Here is a 14,404-nt window from a genome sequence, read left to right as displayed (position 1 = left end):
TAGGGAAATTCCAGGACATGCAAGATCAGGCCGCTGAAGCCCTGGGAGTGTCTGCCTGGGGCAGCTGGAAAGCACATCTGCCAAAGTCACACAACTCAATACCACCTTTTGTCATAGCCACATATTTGGACAATTTTATTTTATGACAGCACAAATGAAATATCTGTTTGCAGCCCTATTTTAATTACATGGCCAAAGCCAATTTAAGGTAAACCTGGATGGATGTGCTATCAGACTTTACTGATTTAGGTTAAACCAGTTTATTGAACTTCTGTCCCAGATCTCCTCCAGATTCAAGTTAACTCAGAGTCCCCCAGCATCCCAGGATGCTTTGCACCTCCCCCACAGCCCCTCCCTTCAAAGGGTGGGCGGGCAAGCCTTGGCCCAAGCTGTATGCTCCAGCTGAGCAGGGAGGCTTGCTCTAGCACCCCCCGGCTTCTGGCCTGAGCCACTGCAGGCATGTGGCTGCATTTCCAGAATCAAAAGTGAATGTCTGTTCACTTACTTATTGGTTCCATCTATGCAGCTTAAACTAACCTGTAAAAATGGAATCAATTCAGCCTCAGGCTTTTTGACTGTCTGTAGCCTAAAACACTAAGTACTTTCTGAGAAGGACCTACAGGTATCACACTGATCAGGAATGTAACCCTCAGTGAAAAATTAAAGTCTTGTGTACCCATTAATCAACAGCGTGACACCATCACAAGAATAGGCATTATTTAAGGCAAAGCAATCTATAGTCAGATATTTGGATCTTTGTACTAAAATAAAATAAAAATGTCATAATTGGGAAGAAGGTAGTAAAACTCTAGTACTATGTTAGTTTTTGTTGTGTGTAAACAGCCTGTAAATTAGTAGTTAGCAGTAGTGAAATTAACTGAGGTGACAGCTCAACTCAAGCCAGAGGTGATGAGAAGAAACTGGGGTCTGATTAGAGTGGCTCTGTTCTGTCTATCACTGGCTAGAGACAAAAGGAGGTGAAGGGGCTTCCTTTAACTCAATGGTCATAGATAACTGAAGAGTTCCCGGGCTCCAGTAACCTCGACATGCACTCAACCACAGTGAAATCTGTACATGGATTGTCACTCAAAGAATAGCAGGCTTTGGGAAATGAGTAACTCAAAACATGTCATAAACTAAGACAATGCTGGTGATTCAAAATGTGCCATTTATCAGATTGAGGGAATTTAACCTAAGAATTTTAGAAAAGCAGAAGCAGTTCAGGAAACTGCTGAACACCAAAAAGTTTTCTGCATTTTAATAGTGAGTAATTTGCCTCTGGAAGCAGCAAGAATACCCACAAACATACTACAAGGGTTAGAGTGTGTGAGAAGAACTTAGAGGGAAGTTCTTTTTGACAAAAGTCAATATGATCATGTAACAGGGAACCCTAGCCCTGCTACCAGGAAGCAGAGCAGCCCTGTAACAGGGAACCCTAGCCCTGCTACCAGGAAGCAGAGTGGCCCTGTAACAGGGAACCCTAGAATCAGGGAGCAGAGCTGCCCCTTTAAATCCAGAACCTTCCGGGAACAGCCATCCAGTCGAGCAGGGGTTAAGGATCGAGCCCTGCCAGCTGGTCAGGTGACAGGAAGGGAAAGACCAGAACCATACAAACCTCAAGCAGAGAAGGTCAAGGAGGTGGCAGAGGAGATTCCTGATAACTACAGAGCAGCTGCAGCAGTCTCCTTGGGAAGAACACCACGCTGTGAAACAGAAGCACAATCACATGTAAGTGGGCAGTTTGTCCCTTATTTTTATTTTCATTAGATGGCCACAGAGGCCTATGGTTTACGTTTAATGTTAAAGCTGGTGGTTTGTGGCTGAGGCTGTAGGGTAGGAGGAGGCCTCATTAGTGCTGAGGGGTGCCGTGATAGAGGGCTCAAATTAGAGGGCACTAGGGGTGCAGCACTAGGGCCACAAACCCAGAGTCACTTGAAGGGAAGATAGGAGCCTTGAAGCCAGGTCCTAGTGAGTAGACTTAGGCAAATGGCCCTAACCTCAGAAAGAGGGGCAAAGCCAGAGGGGGCTGAGGCCCCAACAGCCTGGCGCCACAGGGGCGCAGTGTAGAAGGGACAGTAGGCCTGGTGTTGTGGAAAGTATAAAACGGAGGGCCTGGAGCCTGAGCAGGTTAGAGAGTTAGTCTCGGAGTCAAGCCCTACTTAGTGGGTTTTGACTGGGAGGCTTAGCTAGAGAGAGCAGGGGTAAGCCCACAGCGGCTGAGACCCCAATATAAAGAAAAAATTAGAAAAACTTCTATGAGGCATGGGGCACATCAGGTTGAGGTAGGAGCATGTATTTTGCCCTTAAGGCAACAGCTCATTATCCTATGGTGAGCTTAGAGCCTGTCTGGGAACCTTTGGGTCAGCCTCCTTCTTTTTAAGAACCCAGTAACATCAAGTTGTGGCAGACCAATAAAAAGGCAGGGAAGCTGATCCGCAGGGGAAAAATCAGCAGGACCTGAAGGGTGCCCAATTAAGCAGGACTTGAGGGGTGCCCACTCACTGGCCTACAAAAAAAAAATGCAGCTGAAGACAGCACCCTGTCACAGATCATTATTTATAAGTATATAAATGACAACAGTGTACAAGAAAAGACTTGTTTGAGATAAGTAAGGGTATTATTCTTAAAAAAAAGAAAATGTAATTAGATAACAAAGTTCTGAAAATGAGGTCACTCAAATAACAGAATAAGTTTTAAAGGAGGCCAGTCTTCTCTGTAGTGTCTCAGATTATGTTAACATTTTCCTAAATAATTCTAAATATTGAAGGTGTGTGATGATAGCTTTCCTTTAAACTTACTATCTGAAAAAAGAATGAAGACAGAACAAACTGCCACACTGAAAAAGGTATCATTAGTTTATTTATCAAAATTCTAAAATCATATTATTTATACAGGACTTGCACTGAATGCTATGGTTGGTGTTTTACAGGCATAAAATAAACTCTATTCTTTCACCAACAATTCACAGCCTATGGGTGTGAACAGACATAACACTCAGCATGTTCTAAATGCACTTTAAACCCCAAAGGTCTAGATGGTTTAAGATTGGTTTATACTTCCTGGAATTTTTCAAAAGCAAACTGGGAAAAATCAAGTACTGTTTTTGGCTAGTTCTCCATTAACTGGTTAGATGTTAAGTAAGGACATAAGCCATTCTGTGCCTAGCATCTGGTTAGTCCTCCAGGGAACCCAAACTGCACTGCCCCATATCCTTTCTAAGCCCATCCAGGGCAATGGGGCTGCTTTGGGATGCAGCCAGGACTACTGTCCAAAGATCTACTGCCTATAGCAGGCTTGTCTAACACATGGCCTGGGGGCGGCCATGCGGCCCGCCAAGCCATTTTATCTGGCCCGTGGCAGAGTGGAGCGTGGAGCCGCGGCGCGGCGGGCAGGGCCGGCCCGCTGGCCCCAGCCGGCAGCGAGGGGAGAGGAGCTGCTTACCCCGTGGGCCCGGGGGAGCGGCCCCACATGGGAGGCCAACTAGCGGCTGCTGGCACTGCTGGCCTGCGCCTGCCTCCTCACCTGCCCGCTTCAAGCCAGCCCCGCTGCCCTGCCCTGCCCCACAGCAAGGTGGCGCCTGCTCCCCTGGCCAGTCTCCCCCCCCGGGCGCAGCGGCTCTCTGGGCCCGGCCGCCCATGTGTGAGGCCCCGAGGGGGCTGCTTCTCATGTGCTGCTGGGGACGGGAGGAGTCCGGCCAGGTCTGCACTGGCCAGCAGAAGCAGTGGCGGAGCTGTGTGCCACTTGGGACGGGAAGAGCCTGCATGGGTTAGTCCTGAACGACACATGGCGCCGCCGCCGCTTCTGCTGGCCGGCGCAGACCTGGCCGGTCTCCTCCTGTCCCCAGCAGCACACGGGAAGATGGCTTCAGCTGCATGCTGCTTTTCCTGGCCAGTGCCGACCTGGTTCTGCCCAGGCAGGTCCTGCAGCACTATGTCAACCTGGGCATGGCACCGGCAGGCCGGGCGGGCCCCAGGTTAACCCCGGCCTGGCCCCATGGCTTCTCCAGCAACAGGTCAACCCAATTGTAGCCAAGCGGCTCCTGCAGTACCATGTCAACCCAGGCATGCACACCATGTCAACCAGCACCATGTCAACCCCTGCATCTTCATTGGTGTCAAAGGTCACGTGACATCACTTCCTGATATGATTCCACTTCCTGTGATGTCTTTGAATGTGGCTTGCCGGCCCACTGGGTGATAAAAAGTTCGTGATCTAGCCCCACACTGAAAAAGGTTGGACACCCCTGGCCTATACAGACCACATTCCACAGGGATGGGTAAGCAAAAGTGCATCTATGACAGTCACTTTTCTGCTAGGGACCCTGGTTTGAGGTTCTAGGCTCATTTGGGGAGGGGAAGAAAGTGAGGTGGGTACAGGGGCGTGTTGCCCCCTGCTTATGGTGGGTGGGTGTTATTCCTGTAACAGTAAACACCTCCCAATTGCTAGGTGGTGGGGAGGAGACACAGAGCCATTGTACAATGGACATTTAATAGAACAGAATGGTAGTCAATTCTATGCTTAATGTGAAGTAAATGTTATTCTTCCCATTCCTTAATTGTTCCTCACCCTCTGTGCTGCACTCTCCCAGGCAGCACTCTCCCTGCCCTGCCGGTTTCACTCTGCATACACATCTCTATGCAACTGCTGGCAATGCAGTGACAGAGGTGCTTTCTAGGAAAAGTCCTTTTCAAGACACACTGTGAGGCAGAGACTGTGAGAAGTCCAAAAGCAACCAACCTCCAAAATGAATCAGGAGCTTCAAATCCCCCTCCACAAACACACACATATACCTGGTCACCTCCTGTTGTGGTAGCACCACACAGAGTTTAGTGAGGTGCAAGCAAGTGGGCTATGCAGGTGAGGCATGAAGGGAAACTGAGGTATGGGCTGTGGATTGAATAGAGCAGTGGTGGTAGCCCAGAAGGAGGGGGCAAAAAACACCTGGTGATCCCTCCCCCTGTCCTGCCCCCAGCCTCCTAATTGAGCCAGGGATCCCACCACCCGGGATCTATAGCAGGGAGATAAAATTGACAACGTAGCTTTGCAGATCACAGGTTAGAAAAGCTGGGAAATCTGGGGAAGAGCCACAGAGCACCTAGCCCCCTGGAAACCACAAGCAGGGGGCCAGCCACACAGTATGCCTATAACCTAAACTGACACTACGCAGAGGTATGTGTTTCTTTCTTACAAAATTAAATCCTTCAATACTAATCTCTGCCTCTTTGATTACTGTACTGAAACAATTCATGACTTCCTTTTCAACCAGTCTTCTCTTCTCCTCTTCCTTCTGCACTACTCAGAAAAACTGACATGGAAAGAAATAAAGAAAATTGATGCCAAAAGAAATGGTTAACCAAGGACATGATCCTGAACTCATTAAACTAAGACAAAACTTTCACTACATTCAATTGCACATTAAGCCTTAATTTCTAATAAAAATGTTCTAATCTAAAACTGTATCAAATACATATGTAGCTTGTCAGTTTTGGGGTGGAAAGCTTGTGTGTTTTGTTGTCCAGGTTACGGTATTTTTTCAGTGAGCCACTTCCTCTATAAAGAGTTAAGCTTTTATAGCATTTTCTGCTAGAGTAATTTTCAAAAGAATTCCTTACACAGTACACATTTATCTAATGGTACCTCAAACACTTAAAAATTTGACTTTGAGAACCTTTCCAAATCATCACCCACAAGGTCTGCCTTACTTTTAAAACAGCATTACAACAATTTGATTACATTCCTATTTTGTTTCTCTTGGACATGCAAAAAAGTTTGCTATCTCTTTGCATGAAAGCAGAATTTTCACACTTCTATATTACTGTGGTATTGGCTAAAGCCAGAATGGCACAGAATCTCAATGAAGACAGCATTTTCGAGTATGGTCTAGCTTGATATCTAGGCACAAACTCATGAATTATAAATATTTGAGCTTTAGGTAATAAAATCTGATAGCAAAATTTATTGAGTGTAGATAAATAATTTTTATATTGTATAAAGATGAACACATTCTTGCTTTAATACCCAGCCCGGTGGGTGGGACCCGGCATGGTAGGGCAGAAGGGGGCAGGGAAGCTTGGTGCCACCGCCACAAGTCCTGTTGTGCCATGGTGAAGCACCCCCTGCCCGCCTGGCAGCAGCAGGGGTGGCAGTGTGGAGTTGTGCCTCTCGCTGCTACCAGGCAGGCAGGGGACACTTTTCCATGGCAACTCAGTGTTCATGGTGGTGACACTGAGCTTCCCCACCTGGCCCTGCTCTGCCCTGCTGCACTGGGTCTCATCTGCCAGGACACGGAGGTCCTCAGGGAGAGAGAGCAGCAAGGCAGGGAGACTGAGCCCACAGAAGCCAGCCCACACCTGCCTTCTTCCCCCCCAATGGGCTCGGCTCCAGATGTGCCGCCCATGAGGGAAGGAGATCCGGGTTCTGTGCCCCACTCTGCCGCAGCAAACACTGCCTCCTGTGGGCGGCAGCTGGGGCTCGGATACTGCTGGGGGGGGGGCAGAGGCAGGGGGCACAGCCACAGTGGACCTGTGTTCTGGTGAGCAAAGGGGCAGGGGGACCTGTGATTTTCTATGATAAAAAACCCTAAATCAAATGCCAAAGTTTATAGATACTTAGAATTTATTTTAGAATTTATTTTACTATAGCAATTGAGGTACTTTTAGGCTTCTAAATTGCTTTAAAATTGTAAGTAGATAAATAAAATGTTGTGTTCAGCTAATACCTATATAAAATGGCGTTTTAATCACAGAAAAACATGGTGTGGCAGGGCACTGTTTGTGCCTGCCACTTTAAGGGACAGAAGACAGCAGCTGGCAAGTGCCTGATTAGGGCAGCCATTTTGGATCTAGGTCTGCCTATATAAACAGGGTATTTTGCTGCTGGGAGGCCAGGCAACAACATTGCCTGGCTGCAGGTATAATTTGGAAGTAAGGGAGGAGCTGTAGGGGATAGTAAGGAGGCTCCTGGTTATGACCTAAAACTGCACCCTGCCAGGAGTGGGTGGCCTGGTGGGGCTCCCAGTGGTGTGGGAGCCCCCAGAAAGTGCCAGGCCAGTTACTACCCCGGTGAAAGGCAGGTTGGGGTGCCTTAACCCCTAGCCCTCACCCCAGAGAGAGTGTGAGGCCATGGACTCATGAACCTGTCTGGTCCAAGCTGGGGCCAGGACCGGAAGGGTCAAAGGGCCAGGAGCCCACTGTGAGGAACGCCCAGGAGCTGAAGGCCTGGGGTTCTGACTGGCCTGGAGGTGGGCCAGGGCGAGTAGCCCAAGGGGGCCACACCTGTGAGGGGGAAGTAGCTCGGGGAAGCTATGCTGCCGAGAATTAAGGTGGATTAGGCTGCCAGAATGGAGGGATCTGAGAGGGGCCCTGATCGGAGGATTATGGGGCCCAGCGTGGGGCCAGTGATTGTAAGAACTATGGATGCCATATGCGAGGCTTGGGCTGTGGTTTTGGGGGACGAATGGAGCCATAGATGGCGCCCCTGGCATCGGGGCAGGAAATGGGCAGCCTCATGCTTAATTTACATCAATTAATTGATTATCAACAAGGCATGGCAGGTGATAAGGCGGGTGGTTAGCCCAGAAACAGGTGGGCAGGCCACAGTGAGATCTGCCCGGATCAGGCCCCCTGTTACACATGGATTTGGGGGTTTTTAATCGGAGAATTTGTGGGGGGAGGTTAAAATGGAGAATTTGTAATTTTTAAACAGAGACTACCAGGATCCCTATAATCTTCATCAAGCAGAAGAGTTACTGTCAATTTGTGGTCAAGACTCAGGGTTGCCAAAGCAAGAATTTTATTTTTTTTACTGACAATCTGCAATTTTTTTCATTAGCCATCAAACTTTTTTTTTTTTTTATTATTGACAGATTTTTACTGTTTGACATTAATGTAAATATAACTCTTCTGCCAGGACTTGCCCTGCTGGGCTGGATTCAAATTTAGGAGTTTAACACCACGTATAGTGGAGGAAAAAAAAAAAAAAAGCTGTCAGTAACAGGTTTGCAGTAAAAAAATAAAAATAAAAAAATGTCTTGGCTTAGCAAACCTGTTTGACTGACTATAATGGTTTTGCACCCCCACTCCAGTCCCCCTACTCACCCCCAAGCCCCCTAGCTCACTCTGCACCACACTGTCCCCCCAGCTTAGCCCTAGTCTTACCCCTGACAGCTCCACTTCCATGATCCTAACATGAAGCCCCAAAGAAGCTGACCAGCTACACAGCAGTAGGATGGATAGCAGCAGCACATGGCTAGAGGGAGACAGGTCTACAAACCTTGAGAAGGCTTCTTGTAAGTTACTGCACTCCCACTTGGACCCTAGAGTGCTGTTACACTCTGTACATCCTTCAACCAAGCTCTGGCTGTACAGCTTCTGTCCAAGAAGGAACTGCACAAAGCAGTTGGAGCTTGTTTGTTTTTTATGGATGGCTCAAAATTTGTATAGGCTTTACAGAGGCATTTTTTAGCCTGATTTTTGTTTTTTACAGAGTGTCCATAAACTTACGGGCATTTGGCAACCCTGACAAGACTATTAAAGTTGGGTGAAAAGACATTCAGGGCATACATGCAGCTAATTCTCTCTTTGACGCCTTGTTTCAAATTTTTCAAGAAAGCTGTTTCTAGAAAGGAAACATTAATACAACTTTTCAAGTGAAAAATATAAAGAAAATGCAACAAAACAGCATGGGCACACACACACAGCATACAGTGTTGTTAGGAGCACACATGTGCATGCACACACACAGTGGTGTGGGGGGCATGTTTGCAAGAATACACAGAATACAGTGGTGTTGGTGGCATACCTGCGTGTGCACACACACAGAGCATATAGTGGTGTCGGCGGGGGGGGTGTGCGCGCACACAGAACACAATGGCATTAGGAGCACAAGTGTGAGCGCACACATATACCAATGATACCAGTGTTCTGTGTATGTGTGCATGCACAGGCTGATACACACAGCCAGAGGTGCATCTGGGAGGTGCATGTTCCCGCCCCCCATGTCTCCCTTCCTGGAAGTGCACAACCCCATTTTTTTATCCTTGTGACCTCAAATGGGGTTGTGACCCCAAGATTGGGAACTGCTGCTTTAATGGGATGACACAGCAAACCAAACATGCTGTGAGGCCCACCTTCAGGAAACAGCATGTGAAAAGGCCTGTGACACAGGGGCAGGGGATGGCTGCTGGAAGGGGGAGTGCACTGGGTCTGACCAAGGTTTTTTTTCCCTGCTGTTCCTCTCTCCCTTGCGACCCTCCAGCACTGAAGGCCTAGGAAGTTGTGATTGAGGGTCTGTACCCCTATCTCCCATGCTCTGTAGCTACTGAGACTGCTTGCCTCCAAGAATGCATGTCCAGTCTGTGGGAGCTGGTAGTTCAGCCAGGTTCAAACAACATCTGGCTTCACACTTGAATAACACGTGCCATGTTCATTTTAAGCTTCCTGCCTCCTAGCTTCACACGGGGACCCCTTGCTCTTCTCTTGTGAGAGCAATAATTAGTTGAATGCTGGCTAGTCAGCTAAATGCCAGCTCCCTATTACCTGCTTTCCCCACTCTGCAAACCCCTCTCCTGCCTTCCCTTAGCTGGAAACCTGATAGCAGCTTCACATGCAGCCCCTGGCTCTGGTCTTGAGGGAGAGAGGCAGGAAACTGCAGCTCCCAATCCCCTCTTGGCTCGCCAGTACCACAGCAGAAGAAAGGACCGTGGGAAGCGTGGCAGTGCAAAAGCACAGACGGTCCTTCAGGAGCCCTGAAGCCAATGCACTCCCGCAGCAGTGTCCGACTAGAGGTGCTGCTGTCCCTGCCCAGCGTTGCCGGGTCTTATATATGAAATCATTGTACCGGAAGCTCAAAATTCTCATCTTGGCTGAAAAGCTCTGGTATAGTAAGCAAATATGCAAGTCTTTTCTTCTTTACTTTATATTTCTCACGCTAAGTCGCCAGCAAGCAAGTGAGAACCGGGTCATGAAAATTTAAGCATTTCTTTACTGGGAGGCAAGCAGTCACAAGGCCGGGCTGCCAGCAAGGAGGATGTTTGCTGGCTGTGGGGCTACTGATGGCTCTGGACTGACTCATGGATGTGGCCCTAATTTGGTTAGGAACACAAAACGTTTCTTTCAAAACAAAACAACGCTTCCCGCCCCCGAAAAAGCCAGTTAAGACTCCAAGCGAGCGACTTGGGTTTTGCACGTGCTGCAGCGATGAGCTGCCTCAAGAAATCATCGCGCCTTTGAACACTTGTACAATTACTGATGGTGCAAGGGTGAAACTTACTGTACAAACAGGGTCATTCTGGGGCACCTGGCAATGCCGACGCGAGAGCCAGCGCCCCCTCCGCGCCTGCCCGGCACTTGCAGGGCGTGAAGCGGGGTTGGTCTGCCCCTCCCCCCCGCAGAGTGGGACTCAGCCTCGCGCCGGAGCAGGGCGGGGCCGCGCCCCAACTGCCCGGCCCGGCCCGGCCCGGCCCGGCCCCCGCGCATGCGCGGTGCTGCCTCAGGGGCCCCCGCGCCCTCCCCCGCTCCTACCTGCAGATCATTTCATTAAAGCCAATGACACTTCCTTCCCCACCCGTTTTCAAGTCCTCCTTTCTCTCAACCTTTGAGAAAAAGGTTGCCTTTTTCTTCATCTCTTTCTGTGGAGTTTCTTTTGGTAGGAATATGATCCATCAAACCTAGGACTGGGTGAGAATTTGCCATCCCTGGCAGAGTGTCGATGGAAGTGGCTCATGAACTGGCTAGCACCTTAGGGTGAAATCGTGGCCCTACGCGGATGGCTTTTGCCATTGACTTGGAGACAGCCTGGATGGAGGCGAGATTTCATCCCCCGTTATTTTTTTTAAATAAATCAATCCTAGATTAACAGCTTTGCCCCCCCCCCCTCCACAGAGGGCTTCAACAGCCCTTTAAAATCAGGAAGTGAGGGTTGGAAGGGACCTCAAGAGTTCATGTAGTCGGGAGTTTCTCAACCCATGGATGACGACCTAAAAGTGGGTTGCAAGAATATATGAAAGGGCTGTGGACAACCTTTAAAAATGGATCCAACAACTTTTAAAGTGGTTTCTCCTTTAAAGGAGAAAAACAGGAAACAGCGGGGTTTCCCTTGCAAGCTGGCAGTTACAGCCTGCAAGTGGTTGCCCCCTGCCCCACACATGCCCAGCAGTCAGGTAGGGAGTGAGGGGCGCCGGCAGGGCAAGGAGGCTGCTTCCTACATAAACTATTTACTGGGTCAGGACCGGCCGTCAATGTTTGGGTCCTGGTCCAGAAAGGTCAAGTAACTATTATAAATATTTTTATTCTCTGGAAGTAAATGCAGTTACAAAACAAAACCTGAACCACTACATTCAGTAAAAATGCCTTTCCAACTTGCATTTTGTAAACGGAAAAAAATTCTGTCTTATTTTTATTTTATACAAACACACAAGCTTATTGAGCCAAATCCAGTGCTATAGGTAGGCATGCCACTTACACATCTCCTACTTCTCATGAGGGCTCTTCCAGCCCTTTTTACCCTATGATCCTACTAAAGTTTGGGTTACTTCCACTTCTGGAGCAGCCATGGGAAATAGAGGATTACTATTTTCCCCCTTTCCAGTTGCCTCTGTAAATCCTTGGAGGAATGACAGTCTAACTTGTCTATAGCATTTCCCTGCCATAGTCTGCTTCTCTCTCTGCCCTGCATAGAAAGCCTTGTACAGGAACAGAGGCAAGTTCAGGACAAGTTCAGCATTAGGAGTATTGCTAGTGATCCTTACCACCTTGCCTTTCATCTCCATTGCTCTTCTAATTGGTATACAGAGGCTGCAGTCCAACAAGGAATGTGTCATACTACGTATTAATGGGAGCAGTTAAAATCTTTGCTGTTTACTTCCTTGGGTTGTTCTTAAGAGCACAGGCAGCACTTGAAATAAAGAGTGTATCTGACAACTCCTGGCTGCGTATTTGCTATTGAGGGTGAAATTAAATAAAAGTTCTGCTGCAGCATGTAATAATTATTTGTTTTGTAAAAATATAATGCACAAAGTGACTTACTAAAAGCTTGTGACTTTAGCTCCCCAAAGCATCCATTAGTATTCAGTTAATGTGATATTAGATTTATCCCACCTAGGGCTAGGGATCTACAGACTAATTAGAATGAAAGTGCAACATGTAGCAAGCAACAACTTTCAGACAAAAAACAAGGTTTATGTAGACCCACACAAAACAAGAGATAATGGTTCCCCTTGCTTTTCAGAAGTAAACAGTGAGTGATATTCTAGTTAAAGTGCTGGAATTAGTGCCCAGTCGTGCTACCTTGCAGATACCCTTACATCCTATGTGGAGATCATTATCGATTTAGAAGTTAACTGACTTGTTATTTGTTAAATGTTCATACCTGCAAAGTAGGAAGATATGTAGGAACAGGCAGTTAATGCTCCTTGTTTCATTTTCGTACATATTAGCAAAACTAAGATTTGTTAGATGGGAGAGAGCACCTTCTGAATCACTGTCTAACCAACTACATGTTTCAGCAAGCTTTGATCCAGAAACAGGAAAGAAACCAAAGCACCCTGGCAATGTTGTTATATTAACTCTCCCTACTAGTTGGTGTGAGAAGCTGCCAGGGAGATGTGCTGACAGTTTTTCAGTGACTTATGGAGGCAGGTGTGACTGATTGATTCACCAAGAAAATTAATAGACTTCAAGTAGGCCTTGTTAATGTTTGCATAGGCATAGGCAGAGGAATCATAATAGTCTCAATTCCAGTCAGTGGACCTTGTACCTACTTTAACAGCCAGAAGATCAGGCAGGATGTTAACTGCAGAAACCCTAGTCAATATTGTAGAGCTGTGATTCTTCAACAACGTGCTGTGGCACCCTACAGTACCTTGAAATCCTTTCAAGGATGACATGCAATTTTAGCACTGTTAGATGTGCAAACTTGATTCATAAAATAAACCCAGAGATTTAAAAAAGGACTCCATGCTATTAACAACAGTTTGACCTGTTGTGGTCTTTCTGAGTTCTTTGCAATGGAAGTACAGTATTGCTTTCTCAGCAGTCCAGAAATGGGTGAAAAACTAAGAGCTCATGCTTCCCAAGGGATAACTAGATTGCAGTGGCGGAGGTTGGGATGTTGAGTCTAAAAAAGCTTGATGTAGGGTAAATATATAGACAGGTATCTTTAAATACTACTTAAGTATTCCTTGTATCCCAGAAGTATTTTGCTGCTTCATTTAAAACTTATTAGCAGGTGTTGCAAGCAAGTATTTTCATTCCCTACTAATTTTTTTAGAATTTGTGATAGTGAGATCTGAGATTTGATTCAGCTACTATCTGTATCATGCAAATTAATGAAGTATAGGATAAATATGCACAATTATATAATGCTTACTAATTATTTCTTTGAATTATGCCACTTCAAAAAATAAAATATGAACAACAGGTTTTTAAATCTAATGTGATAAGAAGAGAGGATTTCCCCCCTCCACTTCAAAATTGTTTATTTTTCTGTTAGTGAAATCTTCTTTGGTAGTGAACACCATCCTTTGTTCAAATCTCCCAAGTGATAACCCTAAAACTTGGTATATCTTAGTCTTCCTGTACAAAGCCTGGAACAAAAATGCTGCCTTCTTTACTTTTTGAAGTCTTCTGTGTTTTGCTTTATAAAATGCTGTTTGTGTTTTCTTTGTTATGAAGAAATGCATAAAAGTTGTGTCAGGTGCTCAGCAGGACATAAAATGTCATGGATCCATTGGCTTCAGCTTGTGTATGTTTTTATAGCTCAGTTAAAAATGTGACCCAAAGGTCTTGCTCTTTATGATCCCATTAACTTTACTGGGACTTGGACTGGTCCTTTAAATCCAATCTATTAACGATGCTGCGGCACCTAACAAAACTCTGAGGATCTGGGCCTTGATGTTTGTAGCTTTTTTGTTTTGTTTTTTTATTCCTAATTTTACACTCAAGATTGTGTTGATTACTTACAAGACTTTTTTAAGGCAAAAAAATGCTATGTCAAGATAAAAATTAACCCTGCTGCCACAAACACTTTCTCACCTAAGTAACTTTACAGAGTTGAAGTTCCACTGAGTTCAGATAATAAGCTTTGGTCCTGTAAATGTTGAGTGTTCTGTCTCTAATCCAGCAAGATGTTTAAATTTAAGTACCTATGAAGCCCCCTGGAAATGAATGGGACTACTTACAGACTAAAATATATTGCTAGCTGGGGTAACAATACTCAGCAATACTCAATTATGTTTTTAACATAACCGTTTTAAAAATCCTAATGGTTGTTTAAAAAAAAGTACAGTACATGTGTATGTCAAATATATGCAATTTGAGAGAGGAGGCAGGGACAAAAGAAAAGTCTAGTTAATAATATTGGTAGTAGATATTAAAAAAAAAAGCAGCCATGAGTGGCATATTAAAAT

General features: G+C 46.3%; 2 protein-coding genes across 2 annotated transcripts in view; one reads left to right on the top strand and one right to left on the bottom strand.

The window, feature by feature from the left end:
- Nucleotides 1–10,621, bottom strand: part of ZCWPW2 (zinc finger CW-type and PWWP domain containing 2) — a 132,990-nt gene extending 122,369 nt beyond the window's left edge. The window contains 3 exon segments of the mRNA XM_025202353.1: nucleotides 10,270–10,377; nucleotides 10,379–10,403; nucleotides 10,521–10,621. Coding sequence (XP_025058138.1) covers nucleotides 10,270–10,377; nucleotides 10,379–10,403; nucleotides 10,521–10,621 — 234 coding nt within the window.
- AZI2 (5-azacytidine induced 2) overlaps nucleotides 1,601–14,404 on the top strand; it is a 57,163-nt gene continuing 44,359 nt past the window's right edge. The window contains exon 1 of the mRNA XM_025202341.1: nucleotides 1,601–1,728. The gene's annotated coding sequence lies outside the window, so the exon portion shown is untranslated. The remainder of the gene's footprint in view (nucleotides 1,729–14,404) is intronic.

The sequence above is a fragment of the Alligator sinensis genome, unplaced genomic scaffold (assembly GCF_000455745.1).
Source record: "Alligator sinensis unplaced genomic scaffold, ASM45574v1 scaffold181_1, whole genome shotgun sequence".
Classification (NCBI taxonomy): domain Eukaryota; kingdom Metazoa; phylum Chordata; order Crocodylia; family Alligatoridae; genus Alligator; species Alligator sinensis.
Note: the sequence above shows the minus strand (reverse complement) of the source record. Positions and strands in the feature narration are given on the sequence as shown.